At 33.5% G+C, this 13,207-nt stretch overlaps 1 protein-coding gene and 1 non-coding gene across 2 annotated transcripts in view; both read left to right on the top strand.

Moving 5' to 3' along the window:
- IPO7 (importin 7) overlaps positions 1-13,207 on the top strand; it is a 44,589-nt gene that overhangs the window by 16,349 nt on the left and 15,033 nt on the right. Inside the window, exons 4-12 of the mRNA XM_040258408.1 lie at positions 892-1,050; positions 4,374-4,530; positions 5,694-5,783; positions 7,995-8,089; positions 8,221-8,305; positions 10,234-10,368; positions 11,029-11,128; positions 11,902-11,978; positions 12,326-12,442. Coding sequence (XP_040114342.1) covers positions 892-1,050; positions 4,374-4,530; positions 5,694-5,783; positions 7,995-8,089; positions 8,221-8,305; positions 10,234-10,368; positions 11,029-11,128; positions 11,902-11,978; positions 12,326-12,442 — 1,015 coding nt within the window. The remainder of the gene's footprint in view (positions 1-891; positions 1,051-4,373; positions 4,531-5,693; positions 5,784-7,994; positions 8,090-8,220; positions 8,306-10,233; positions 10,369-11,028; positions 11,129-11,901; positions 11,979-12,325; positions 12,443-13,207) is intronic.
- LOC120877146 lies at positions 9,364-9,476 on the top strand. Its single transcript, XR_005724272.1, has one exon. It is a non-coding gene; the product is annotated as a U5 spliceosomal RNA (small nuclear RNA).

The raw sequence follows: 13,207 nt of genomic DNA, 5'->3' as shown, positions 1-13,207 counted from the left end.
TTGCTCAGTTGTGTCTGACTCTTAGCAACCCCATGGACTGCAGCATTCTGGGCTTCCCTGTCCATCACCAACTCCCAGAGCTTGCTCAAACTCATGTCCATTGAGTCGGTGCTGCCATCCAACCATCTCATCCTCTGTCGTCCCCTTCTCCTCCTGCCTTTAGTCTTTCGCAGCATCAGGGTCTTTTCCAGCGAGTCAGCTCTTTGCATCAGGTGGCCAACGTATTGGAGCCTCAGCTTCAGCATCAGTCCTTCCAATGAATATTCAGGACTGATTTCCTTCAGGATTGACTGGTTGGATCTCCTTGCAGTCCAAGGGACTCTCAAGAGTCCTCTCCAACACCACAATTCAAAAGTATCAATTCTTTGGCGCTCAGCTTTCTTTATGGTCCAACTCTCACATCCATACATGACTACTGGAAAAACCATAGCTTTGACTAGATGGACCTTTGTCGGCAAAGTAACATCTCTGCTTTTTAATATGCTGTCTAAGTTGGTCATAGCTTTTCTTCCAAGCAGCAAGCATCGTTTAATTTCATGGCTGCAATCACCATCTGCAGTGATTTTGCTAAGCTGCTAAGTCGCTTCAGTCATGTCCGACTCTGTGCGTCCCTATAGACGGCAGCCCACCAGGCTCCCCCGTGATTTTGGAGCCCAAGAAATAAAGTCTGTCACTGTTTCCATTGTTTCCCCATCTGTTTGCCATGAAGTGATGGGACCAGATGCTATGATCTTAGTTTTTTCAATGTTGCGTTTTAAGCCATATATATATATTTGGCTGCTTCGGTTCTTCTTTGGGGCATGTGGGATCTTTCCATTGTGGTGAAGGCTTCTCTAGTTACGGCATGGGCTTAGTATTTCTTCCTTCTTATTGTTTGTTTTTGACTTTCAGGGTACAGCTTACTACATGCATTCATCATATCATCAAACATGATTATCCAAGTCGCTGGACTGCTATTGTGGACAAAATTGGCTTTTATCTTCAGTCTGACAACAGTGCCTGTTGGCTAGGAATTCTTCTTTGCCTCTATCAGCTTGTGAAAAATTATGAGTAAGTATCTCTCAATTCCTGTAGTTCTGAGAAGTAGAAAAAGCTTGGGAAATTTAAGCTAATCGGTTTGAACAACTTAAGTTTCATTTGATCTATATACCAAAGTTAGTGAATTACATGTTGATTTTACTTGTGTCTTCCTTTTGAAATAGCATTCTTGTTTTAATTCTGCAGTGTCTTCTGTTGATTCAGCTGTGAAACTCCTTGTGCCCTTTTTTCCTAATCATTTATTTGCCTATTCAAAACCTAAGTTATCTATAACTCCTCTATATAGACTCCTCAATTTGTGCTGATAAAAGGCCTAAAGATAAGCTTTTTTTAAGATATGAAAGGGGTCAAAGTACACTGAGCTTTAAAGCTCTTTTTCTGGCTTTCTGTGAATTTTTATCGTAATTTGAGTTCTTGCTAAGTTTCAAGAACCTACCTCTAATTCTTTAAGAAGAATGTGTTGGAAATTCATTTGATCATTTTTTAATCATTGTGTTTGAAGGATTCATAGTCATCTGCTTCAGTGTTGGTGTATTTGAGCAAATTATAGTCAGTAAGAAAGATTTAGGGATCATTTTAGACCTGGGTTTAGGGATCAGGAAAAAGAATCTAACCTTGGAAGTTGAGGTATAGCACGAAAAGTAGTGAGGTGTGGCACTAAAAGTAGTTAGCCTAATGTTGTTGAGGTTTTCCTCTTAAGTGTGTGTGAAAATAATGAAACTGGTAGGCACTTGAAAATTTTGATGTTAGAAAATTAAAGAGGAAGGAACACTACACCATGATGGTGGCTTTATTTCTAGTCCTAACAGCTACACATTGTGAGCCCTCTAACTCTGGGGCTTGTAGTTAGCCTCTGATACCCTTTCTGGGTCCCACTCAAAGTAGCTGATGAACTGCTGCTTTTGTTCTGAGCAGGAAAGAAATATACCATTTACAGCATTGGTACTGGTGTTTTCTTGTGTTCCCACCAGCTACCCATCTTCCTGCTAAGGGATGTTCCAGCTGTTGCTCCAACCTCTGTCGGAGTGCCAGTTGTTGTAGTTCTGGTAAGTGAGTGACTGAGAGAGAATAATAATAACAAGCTGTCATTGTCATTGAGAAGGTTCAAGTCTCTCTCTCCTGCCCTGTAATCTTTAGCAGGAGAGAGTATGATACGGATTTTTTAAATGGAAAACATAGACTGCTGCAGTGGTGGAATTTCAGTTTATTTTCAGCCGGTGTTTGGAGCACAAGGTGTTCACAAGGGGTCTGTGTGGACTAAAGCAGTTCTAAGAAAATGCATGCAGAAATTGAAAGCTGTGATGGCCTTCAGGAGCATAGATCCTTGGGAAATGCTTGTCAATTGAAGGAGCATAGAAGGAACATTTGAAGAGAAAGGCATGTCACACCACATGGAGTGAGCAAAGAAAGATGTCGAGGTAGAAATGAGACACTGTCTTTAGTGGGTAGTGAGGAGACCACTGAATGGTATGGATAACTTCTGTTGAGAGGTTGGGGTTCATTTTAAATTAGTAAATTGGGACCTTGTTAAAAGATGGTTTTGAATGCCAAGATGGGGAATTTGCATGTGATCTTTTACATGCAAATTGACTTTTTTCTTTTTTTAAAGAGGAAGGTGATTGGCTAGTTTTTAAGAATTCCTGATGAGTATGGTTCCCCAGATTGACACTGGTAATAGGCTTTTATTTGTGGGAAGAGGTGAGCTCCACATCCTGTTCCTCCACCATCTTGATCGCTCTGTAGGCTTTTATTAGTATCACATTTTCATGCTTTCAGGAGCTTTCAGGTCTTATGGAATAGTATTTGTATCCTTCCATAAATTATTTTCATACTCAAACCCATTCCATTTTAAGACATTCTTCTCTCCTAACTCCCTATCTACACTGAGTGGTGGCCTGGAAGTTGGATGGTACAATATCTAAACTAATGAGTATGAAAATAATAATGTGGGCGATCACCTGGATTGGATAATGGAGAGAGGGTTGCATAATATAGTTCTCATCTTTGTTGTTATAAGATAATATTGTCAGTAATTAATACAGCTTGTCTAATCAAATTAGAGAGTGCAAATGGCTTCCTTTTATAAATTGTTACTGTTTTTATTGACTCAAAGAAATGTTCAGATAACCTTTAAATGTATACTAGGTATAATTTCTCAGCATATCAAATAATATTTAAAACTGTCAGTTACTTGTTTAATCTCAAATCATTATTAGCATGAACATTGCTCTTATTTTAATCTTGGCAGTTTACTTTGCTTCTCATTTCACCCAGTGGGAAAAACAATCCAGCCTTTTAGGAATGTCTACCTTTACCTTTAAAAATGTGCTAACACACTCAATTCTTAGATACATTTTCTCCCTTTAGAAAAGCTACTGGTAGATAAAACTGGGGTCTGGTAGGGGAAATCAGTTACTTAATTAAAAAAAAGAAAAGGCAGTGGACCTTTAACAGTACTGTTAAAATGCTAAGGATCTCTATGGGGGAATGTCTCAATTAGTCAGCACTTCTTTACTGATATTTTTGAAGCAAAATGTAATTCAGAATTCAGGATTTTTCAGAGTTTAGAAAGGTTTAACAAGGTTCACATATATTTTCTATTGAAATCTGTACCAGTATCCAGGAATCAAACATTTTTTTATATATGCTATAAGTATATGAATATTTACTCCAAATGGGATAAACAGAGATCATCAATATCCTGTTGAGGTCAGGCTTTGTTGCCAGAAAGGTTACCAATTTATAGTGGTAACCTATCACTATAGTGATTTATAGTGCTTTTAGAAATAGAATATTTTCTTCTTTACAGATGCCATTTCTTCCTTAATGCTTTTGGTGTGTAAATCACTTAAGGATGGTAATACATAATTATTTTATATCAGTCAGCTCCTAATGTTTAAAAACCAAATCATTGTAGCTCCTCAGTTGTATCAGTATTCACAGTCAGTGATAACATAAGTGATCATAGTGAAATGGTTAAAGGGCAGATCCTGAATCTGCTAAGGATCATACCTAGATATATATATTCGGGAAGATATTTAACGTCTCTGTGCCTCAGTTTCCTCAGGTATAAAAGTGAGAATATTAATGAGGCCTTGGAGGTTATTTACCTCATAATAAATACTCAGTAAATTTTAGATGTTCTCTTGTTATTTGAGGTTTTTCTCAAGTTGCTTTTTACCTATGGTTAAATTCCATAATAGGCTTTTCTTCTAGGACTATAAAATTGCTTAGAAAATATTTGCTTTTATCTGTATAAACAGGCAAGTAGTTTGTATTTATAAATAAAATTGTAAATAAATTCTCACAGAATTAGTTTGTATTCCTACCCAAAGGTATAAGAAACCAGAGGAACGGAGTCCATTGGTAGCAGCAATGCAGCATTTCCTGCCAGTTCTAAAGGACCGTTTTATCCAGCTTCTTTCTGATCAGTCTGATCAATCTGTCCTCATTCAGAAACAAATTTTCAAGATCTTCTATGCTCTTGTCCAGGTAATTTTATAAAGTCATTTTTAATATATAAAGTCAGCTATCATTTGGCACCATAAATGTTGATAATATCTTTCAGCTTAAGAATTTACAAAACTGAAAAGCAGTTCTTAGAGTTTACATCTAACACGTGCTTTGTCGTGCCATATATGTGTAGATTGTCCCGCTGATTACAAAACCTATTCCTAAGCTTGACACAAAATGATTTAATACTGTGGATTTAACTTTGTATATTCTAAATCTTCCTGGGATAAAAGACCCAACTACAGAAATGGTGGTGTCTATAGTCTAAGTGGACTGTAATTACTTATGAAACAGAGTTTTCGATTAGGATTAAAATTCTTGCTCTTCTTGTGCTACATCTCATCTGCCAGGATCTTAGGTTCAATTCACACCATTACTTATTTTTTATAAATCTCATTTAAATAGACTTTATTTCCACTAAGGTTATCATAACTGACTCACTACCATTGTTTGGTTGGATTTTTCATGTTATTGCTAGATCTTTAAAGATAATCTAATATCTTTCTAATGACTCCTTATACAATTTTTAAAGAAATGAAAGTTCTTTTCATGAGTTATTCTAGGGCATAGGACCCAACTGATTTTTTGAGACTAGCATACCCTGAAATCAAAATATAGTACTGGCTCATTTGTGAAAATAGAGGTCCTGAAATGCTAAATAGGATATTGATTTTATGCTCCTATTAAGTGGTATGATTTACCCCAGAAACATGAGAATGTGAAGAGTGAAAAACCAGTTTTTGTGATTGTTTTATATTACGTAAAAAGAGAAACCTGTAAACAATCTTTAAAGATGGTAGATAAAGTATTTGATAAAATAATCATTTCTGCTTTAAAAAAAAGTAACTTAAGTATCCTGGAATAGAAATTTCCTTAACTTCAATAAAAGATATCGTACCTTATGGTGAAAATTAGATGTATTCCCAGGAATTTGGGAATAAGACAAGAATGCTCACTATCTTTGCCACAGTTGACCGTTGTACATAAACTAACCAAATCAGCCAGATGAGGAATTTGCCTAGCTACTAAAAGAGGAAATGTGGATTGCATGAAGTATGTTTTTTAGGTTTTATAAAGAGTAAAAGGAAGTTGGGTTTTCTTTTGTAAAGATTTTAAAATATTAATTCTTGATTTTAATTTAGTATACATTACCACTGGAGCTGATAAACCAACAGAATCTGACAGAATGGATAGAAATTTTAAAGACTGTTGTGAACAGGGATGTACCTAATGTAAGTGTATTTCCTATATCACTGAACTTAAATATTTAGTTACCTTTTGAGAATTTTAATTGATATTTTCTAAAACATTCTTTGTGAATGTATGTATTTTGTGATGCAAATTTTTCTAAATACATGTTTCATTTGTTTATATATGTTGAGTATATTAAGGGAAAAATTATAAAGGTTATTTTGTGTATTATTTAAAGTACTTATATGTAGCTTGTTTTTTCCATCCTAATTCTGCTTCTTCAGTTTTTGAGTTCATAAAACGTATCACCTGATACAGTTAGGAATTTTTTTTCTTATAGTGAGAACTTTTAAATCTACTGTCCTAGCAACCTTCAGATAAACAATATTTTTTTGTTATTATTTATAAAATCTACAGATACCATGTCCCCAGAATTTATTTATCATATAACTGGAAATTTGTACCTTTACACCATCTTCCAAAACTTACTGTAGTAAACATTTTGCAGTTTATACATACATCAAATTATTCTGTTTATACCTTAAACTAACATAATGTTAGATATCAATTATATCTCAAAAAGAAACAAAGAGCCCGTAGCTGGATTTTAGCCTAGTGATTTGTCAGACTTGGATGAACTGAAGAAGAACTTGATTTCCAAGTTGGTCAGACTTTGTTGTTAGTTATATTACTTGGTTTTAAAATAACAACCTCATAGAGATCTAACTCAAATACCATAAAATTCACTATTTTAGTGTAGAATTCATTGCTTTTTCAGTCCCATAAACAGAAATGTCCATAAATAAAAAATGTTATTTTTTTCACGTTTAATAACAATTTTTTAAGTAACCACAATTTTTCTCTATAATCTAGTTTTCTAGAGAGGTAGTGAATTTTCAATTCCTGAATCCCTAGTTTGTTTTAAGTACTTTTGCATACCTCGCTTATCTAATGTTAAAAAAAAGAAATCCTGAATTTATTTTAAACAGAGGCATAGAAGGGTTATGTAATTTACCCACATAATTTTTTTAGTGGAATAAGTGAGACTGATCTCGTGTTTTGTAATTTATTGCTCACATTTTTATTTTAAAAATATACTGAAGAAGTAAATAGGACCTTCCTTCCACTCCATAGGAAAGTGATTTATGTGTTATTTTCTGTATACATTTAAAAGGTATAAAATATAACTAAGAGTTTTCATAACTATATTCTGCATCTTTTTGGGTATCATTTGTAATAATAAACATGCACATATAAGTAAACAGTTTGAGTTGTAACAGTCATATTCACTCAAGTAACCATCACCTAGAATATTTGCTCATGGCTGGATCTAGTCATCCTACCATCACCATTCTAATTTCTAGCACCATATATTAATTTTGCCTGCATAGAATGTAATAAATAGGTGATTTTTTGTATCTACTTTTACTTAATATACTTATGATGTATTCATGTTGTGTTATGGTAGTTGGTTCCTTTTTATTGATAAGTGGTATTCCATTATAAGGATGTACTATAATTTATTTATTTACAAGTTAATGTGTACCTGGGTGGTTTCAAGATTTTAGTGTTACAAATAAGGCTGCTATGAATGTATATGTTTAATTTTATAAATAACTTCCAAAGTAGTTGTATCATTGCTGTCACTGGCAGTGTATGGAAGTTTTGGTTGTTTCACAGTCTCATTTCTTTGTCTTTAAAAATATATCATGACTGTCTTAGGTCAGTAATATAATGAGCAAGTTCATTCTTTTAATGGTTGTGTAGTAGTCTGTTATGGATGTTCCATAATTAAACATCTGCTTATTAATGAATGTTTAGTTCTTGGCATTTTTCTCTGTTACAAATAGATTTGTAAATGAATATTTTCATCTGTTTATATTTATGTATTTAAACTAGTATTTCTGAAAGTAGATTTTTAAAATGGAGTTTTTTGTGCCCTTTTGATTTGTGCCCTTTAACTATACTGGTTTTAGTTAAGCTGCTTGCGCAGGCCTTTATTTGTATTATTTGGGTCATGACTAAAATGTTTTTGAGTTTAAACTTTTATAAGACTTTGAAAAAGCACCTTTGTAACTAAGTAGTGAAGCAAAACGCCTCTTATAAACAAAGGTTAGTACTTTTCCAAGTATATCCTTTTATAATGAAAGGCCAATGTTGGAGGAGCATTCATGTTTTTGTGAATCTGTTCTGAACTCACTATATTCCTTTTAGATTATATTGTCTATCATTAAATAAATGTCTCTTTAAAGGAAACACTTCAAGTTGAAGAAGATGATAGACCTGAGTTACCATGGTGGAAATGTAAGAAGTGGGCTTTACACATCTTAGCAAGGCTTTTTGAAAGGTAAACACTTCTCATTATGTGATAACTTAAAGTTGTTTTTTTTTTTCCAATCTTCATGATTTGGTGCTATTTTAATAAGTGCTGATATAAAACATTATAAAGACATGATGGGCATTTTAATGTTCTTTTAGGTATGGAAGTCCTGGCAATGTTTCCAAAGAGTATAATGAATTTGCTGAAGTATTTCTGAAGGCATTTGCTGTTGGTGTCCAACAAGTAAGTTTAGGATAAGTTTTCCATGTAAAAACATGGTGCTGTTAATTTATCTTGCTTATTTCTAGTTTTTTATCATCCAAAGATTGCATGTAGCAGTCTTTAACATCTTGAACACTGTAGCAAATGTTTTGGTCTGGGATACAGTCTGGGTTATGGATTATATTATATGTAATGATATTTACCATTTTAAAAACTGAGACAAAATTTAACAGTATTAATTTATTTAAAAGTAATAGCAAACCTGCCACATATTGATAGAATAGATGTTTTTTTCTTTGTTATTGTTGAAAATAGCTCTTTTCCAAAATGAAAAATTTTTAGCAGGAGGAAATGGCATCATTGCATATTTTTACTAATATCTTTAATGTCTGCCTTACTAAAAGGTAGCCATATACCACATCTACTTCTCTATTCATTGTTTTAATTTGTTCTAATGGAAGTAAATAAAGATAATTTGGTCTCAAAGATAAGTTGGAAAAGGAAAGACTGATTTAATATACTTTTCACATAATTGTGGAAATTTTTTATATCATACCAACATTTGACAGTGGTATTTTCTTAAAGGTTAATTGCAATGTAGAGTTTGAAACTCTAGCAATAAACATCTCATATTCTATTATATTAACATTCATTGGTTTGGTATTGTACTTTGAATGGGTCTTTTATTCATGTATGATTTTGTAATCCTGCCTTGGTCTTTGGAAAATATTGACTTAGTGGGTCAGTGGCAATTTTCTGAATGTTAATTGATTTATTATATAACTTTAAAATTTTTCTTTCATTCATATCACCACTGATCTTATCAGAAGTATCTTTAAATATTTAAAAGCTGTCAAGTTGAACTAAGTGGTGGGTGTAAGATTTTGAGAATTCTAGTTTTGCTTGAAGTCTCAGATTTTAACTCCAATAACATATTCTCACTTCAGTTAGAGGCTCATTTTGTTCATTTTTGAGGAAAAAAAAAATCTGCCATATACACAAGTCTAAATAACCATAATTTTATCAATCAGTTTTTCTTTCAAGCTTATGGTATTTGTTGGAAAAAACTTTTTCAATTCTGACTCTTGTTTCTCTTCGAAATGAATCTTTCGCCTTTTACTGAAGGTTTGCCTGGGGAGGGATAGGCAAGTGTTGCCTCATTTTTTTTGAGGCCTTGTGAGATAAACAAGGCCCCCCCCAAAAAAGCTGTTTCCGCTTTTCTTCCAAGCGTTGTACTTTGCTACGTAGCAGAAGTGCTGCATGTATTCGTTACTGGTTCATGAAGGACATTCCTAAGGAAAGTTTGTTCTGTGATTATGTGGCTGTAAAGAATATGATGACTGCTGGTGCACTTTAGTGCCACTCTGCTGACTCACGTTGGGCACCTGAAGTTTTACCACCACCACTTTTTGTATCATTGATGCAAGTGTCAACACGTTAAAAATGGCAAATAATGTCTGAGCATTATTATGAAAATAGTTTTGACCCGTCAGACCCTCTGAGGTCTGTGGAACATATTTTAACAACTGCTATTCTCAAATATCAAAGACGAATTAGAACTCTTAGCAGTCATTAATTGCTTAAATGGTTTGGGTAAGATTTTCCTAAAAGTTGATTTTAACAATATAGTGCTGTCTCAGTGGTGTGTTCATAAATAGCATGATTTTTTCTTCTTGTATTTAATCAGAAACTCATCCTTTGACATACAGTGTTACCTCAATCTGTTTATTTTACTTTGGGAATAAATATAGTTCTCCAATACATAATTTTAAAAATTACTTCCTAAAAAAAAATAAATAATAAATAAATAAATAAAAATTACTTCCTTTCTAATAGAATCTGGTGGTTATTTTATGATGGTGATCTGGGTAGTGTCAGATGTTTTTGCTAGCTTGTAAATGGTTAAACTCTATTTAAGCTTTGGGTTTTGATCAAATTTTTTTTCAAAGGTTTTATTGAAGGTGTTATATCAGTACAAGGAGAAGCAATATATGGCTCCCCGAGTTTTACAACAGACGTTAAATTATATTAATCAAGGAGTTTCCCATGCTCTCACCTGGAAGAATCTGAAGCCTCATATACAAGTAACAATTTTCTATCTGAACTATTTTTCTAGAAAATATAATGGAAATAACATTAATTACCAAAAAGGTTGAAAAAATCCATTGTTTAATGTGTGTTACTTGGTCTAGTTCTGATAGTTTTATATTAGAAAAATAAAGTAACACCGCGAAAAACTTTATAAAAGGTATTTTGTGAATATTCAGATTATTTGTTTAATCTGAAACTATTAACTAAAAATTTGCCTTTAAGTTCTTACTGTTAGATCATGATTAGTTTAACATGACTAGTTAACATGTAATCTGGAATAGACAAAGGACTATTTCACCAAATTACTTTTGAAGCTAATCGGCTTATGTATTGTTTCCAGTAGTGTATTTGCTTTGTTTTTAACTGTAGGGTTTGATGGACTAAAATTTCACTTTGTGTTTTCTAAGAATACTTAATTGCTATCTATTTATACATGTCTTATTTTATGACATGTGCCTTACCCTTGTTGCACAGAGAGTAAGAATATGTACGTTGGTGGTTGATCTGAGAATGCATTTTAATGCATTTATTTATATTTTACTGAAGTTTGATATTAAGCTTTAAAACACATGCTGTAGAGTTATTTTTATTTTAGCAATTATTAGAAATTTGAAAACTGAATTAAGGTTACGTTCTTAACTTTTAAATTGCAGGGCATTATCCAAGATGTTATTTTTCCATTGATGTGCTATACAGATGCTGATGAGGAACTTTGGCAAGAAGACCCTTATGAATATATACGCATGAAGTTTGGTGAGGACATTTTACTTTTTTAGAAACAAAATATGTCAGTAGTTAAGGTTCTATATGATAAACCTTGAATATTAAGGCTTCACCTTTGGAACTGAAAATTTTTCCTTTATTTTAATATAATTTATCCATTATTAAGTCATTTGGGAAGTTTTTCATTAGTTTGGTCATTTGATAATGATAATCCTCATTTTTAGCAGATGTAGATACAATAGTGTTAGTAGGTTATGACTGTTGGATATACCTCTGGTACCTGCCAAAATTGTTAGAAATTCAAGGGTACACCTTAACACTAAGTATCTGAACTGTGCTTTTGGATCCCATGTCAGTCATCATGTGTATGGAAATTGAGAAGATGCATACGGGAAGCTGGAGTCCTACAGAGTCTCTGCATGGAACTAAAGATTGTAATTTGGCTAATGTTGAGTTTTTCTTCCTACCAAAATCTTATATACTTTCGGTAGTTTGTATTTTTGTGACCCCATTGTGAAAATTCTCACAGTGGTGGGGTTTCATATGATAGAAAATAATCATTGGGAGAAGTTAATGGATTAAGATTAAATTTGTACAGGAAAGACAAGGCATTAGGCTTTTGCAGAATTCTGTGGAGATCTGGATTTGTTTTCATGCTTGCCTTCTGTGAAGATTTAGCAAAAATTTAAGGTCCTTTTTTGTTATCACTGAGCATCATTTGTAAATTATATGAAAATGTTTGATGAAAAATTTGAAATTACTATTTTTCTGTATTCTGTGTTAATTTTAAATTTTTTCTCCAGATGTATTTGAGGATTTCATCTCTCCAACCACTGCTGCCCAAACGCTCTTGTTTACAGCCTGTAGTAAGAGGAAAGAGGTGGGTTATTTAGTATGTGGATAACTTTTGCTTTGATATTTAAAATATGTTCAGATATACACTTAGGGTGTTTTTTTGTTTATTTTATTGAAGTATACTTCATTTACAGTAGTAATTTCTGCTATTCAGCATAGTGATTCAGTTACATATATAGTTTATCACAGGATATTGAATATATTTCACCCTGCTATACAGCAGGACCTTGTTGTTTATTCTGTTTATAATAGTTTGCATCTTCTAATCTCAAACTTTTAGTTCTTAATGGTTACTTAAGATCCTCTTGTCATCAGTATTTTAGAAGGATTTTTGGATATCCAGTAAAGCAGTACTTTTCTCTGTTAATCTAGGTACTACAAAAGACTATGGGATTTTGCTACCAGATTCTCACAGAACCAAATGCTGATCCTCGAAAAAAAGATGGAGCCCTGCATATGATTGGTTCTTTAGCCGAAATACTTCTGAAGGTATTTGTGTGTGTGTGTGTGTGCACGCACACGTGCATGCAATTAGTTTGTTTAATAGTGGCTGAATTGAGGTACAGTTCATATACCAGGGAATACCCTGTAGCTCAGATGGTAAAGAATCTGCCTGCAGTGCAAGAGACCTGGGTTTGATCCCTGGGTTGGGAAGATACCCTGGAGAAGGGAATGGCAACCCAATCCAATATTCTTGCCTGGAGAATTCCACGGACAGACCATGGGGTTGCAAAGAGTCGGACACGACTGAGCAATTTTCATATACCATATGGTTTGTCCATTTAAAGTATACAGTTCGGTTGTTTTTCTTATAAAGAGTTGTGCCACCGTCAGCTCTGATTTCAAAGAGTTTTCATCATCCCCCAAAGAAACTTTTAGAAGTCACTCCCCATTTTCTCCCAAATCTCCTAGCCCTAGTTGTAATCTCCTTTATGTCTCTGATAATGGATTTTTCTGTTCTGGACATTTCATATAAATGGAATACATACCTGTGACTTGAATTGCTGATCAAATGTTGAGAGGCTGCTGGACTGTTTTCCAAAGTGGCTGTACCATTTTTTATGTATTAATTAGCAGTGTGTGATGGTTCCAGTGTCTTTGTCTTTATCAACACTTGGCTATTGTCTGTCTTTTAAAGTTACAGCCATTCCAGTTGGTATCAAATGGTAATTTTACTGTGGTTTTAATTTACATTTCCCTCACGACTAATTATACTGAGAATCTTTTTTTATGCTTATTGTCCAGTCTTCCTTG

Source organism: Oryx dammah, unplaced genomic scaffold (assembly GCF_014754425.2).
Source record: "Oryx dammah isolate SB20612 unplaced genomic scaffold, SCBI_Odam_1.1 HiC_scaffold_17, whole genome shotgun sequence".
NCBI classification, from domain to species: Eukaryota; Metazoa; Chordata; class Mammalia; order Artiodactyla; family Bovidae; genus Oryx; species Oryx dammah.
Note: the sequence above shows the minus strand (reverse complement) of the source record. Positions and strands in the feature narration are given on the sequence as shown.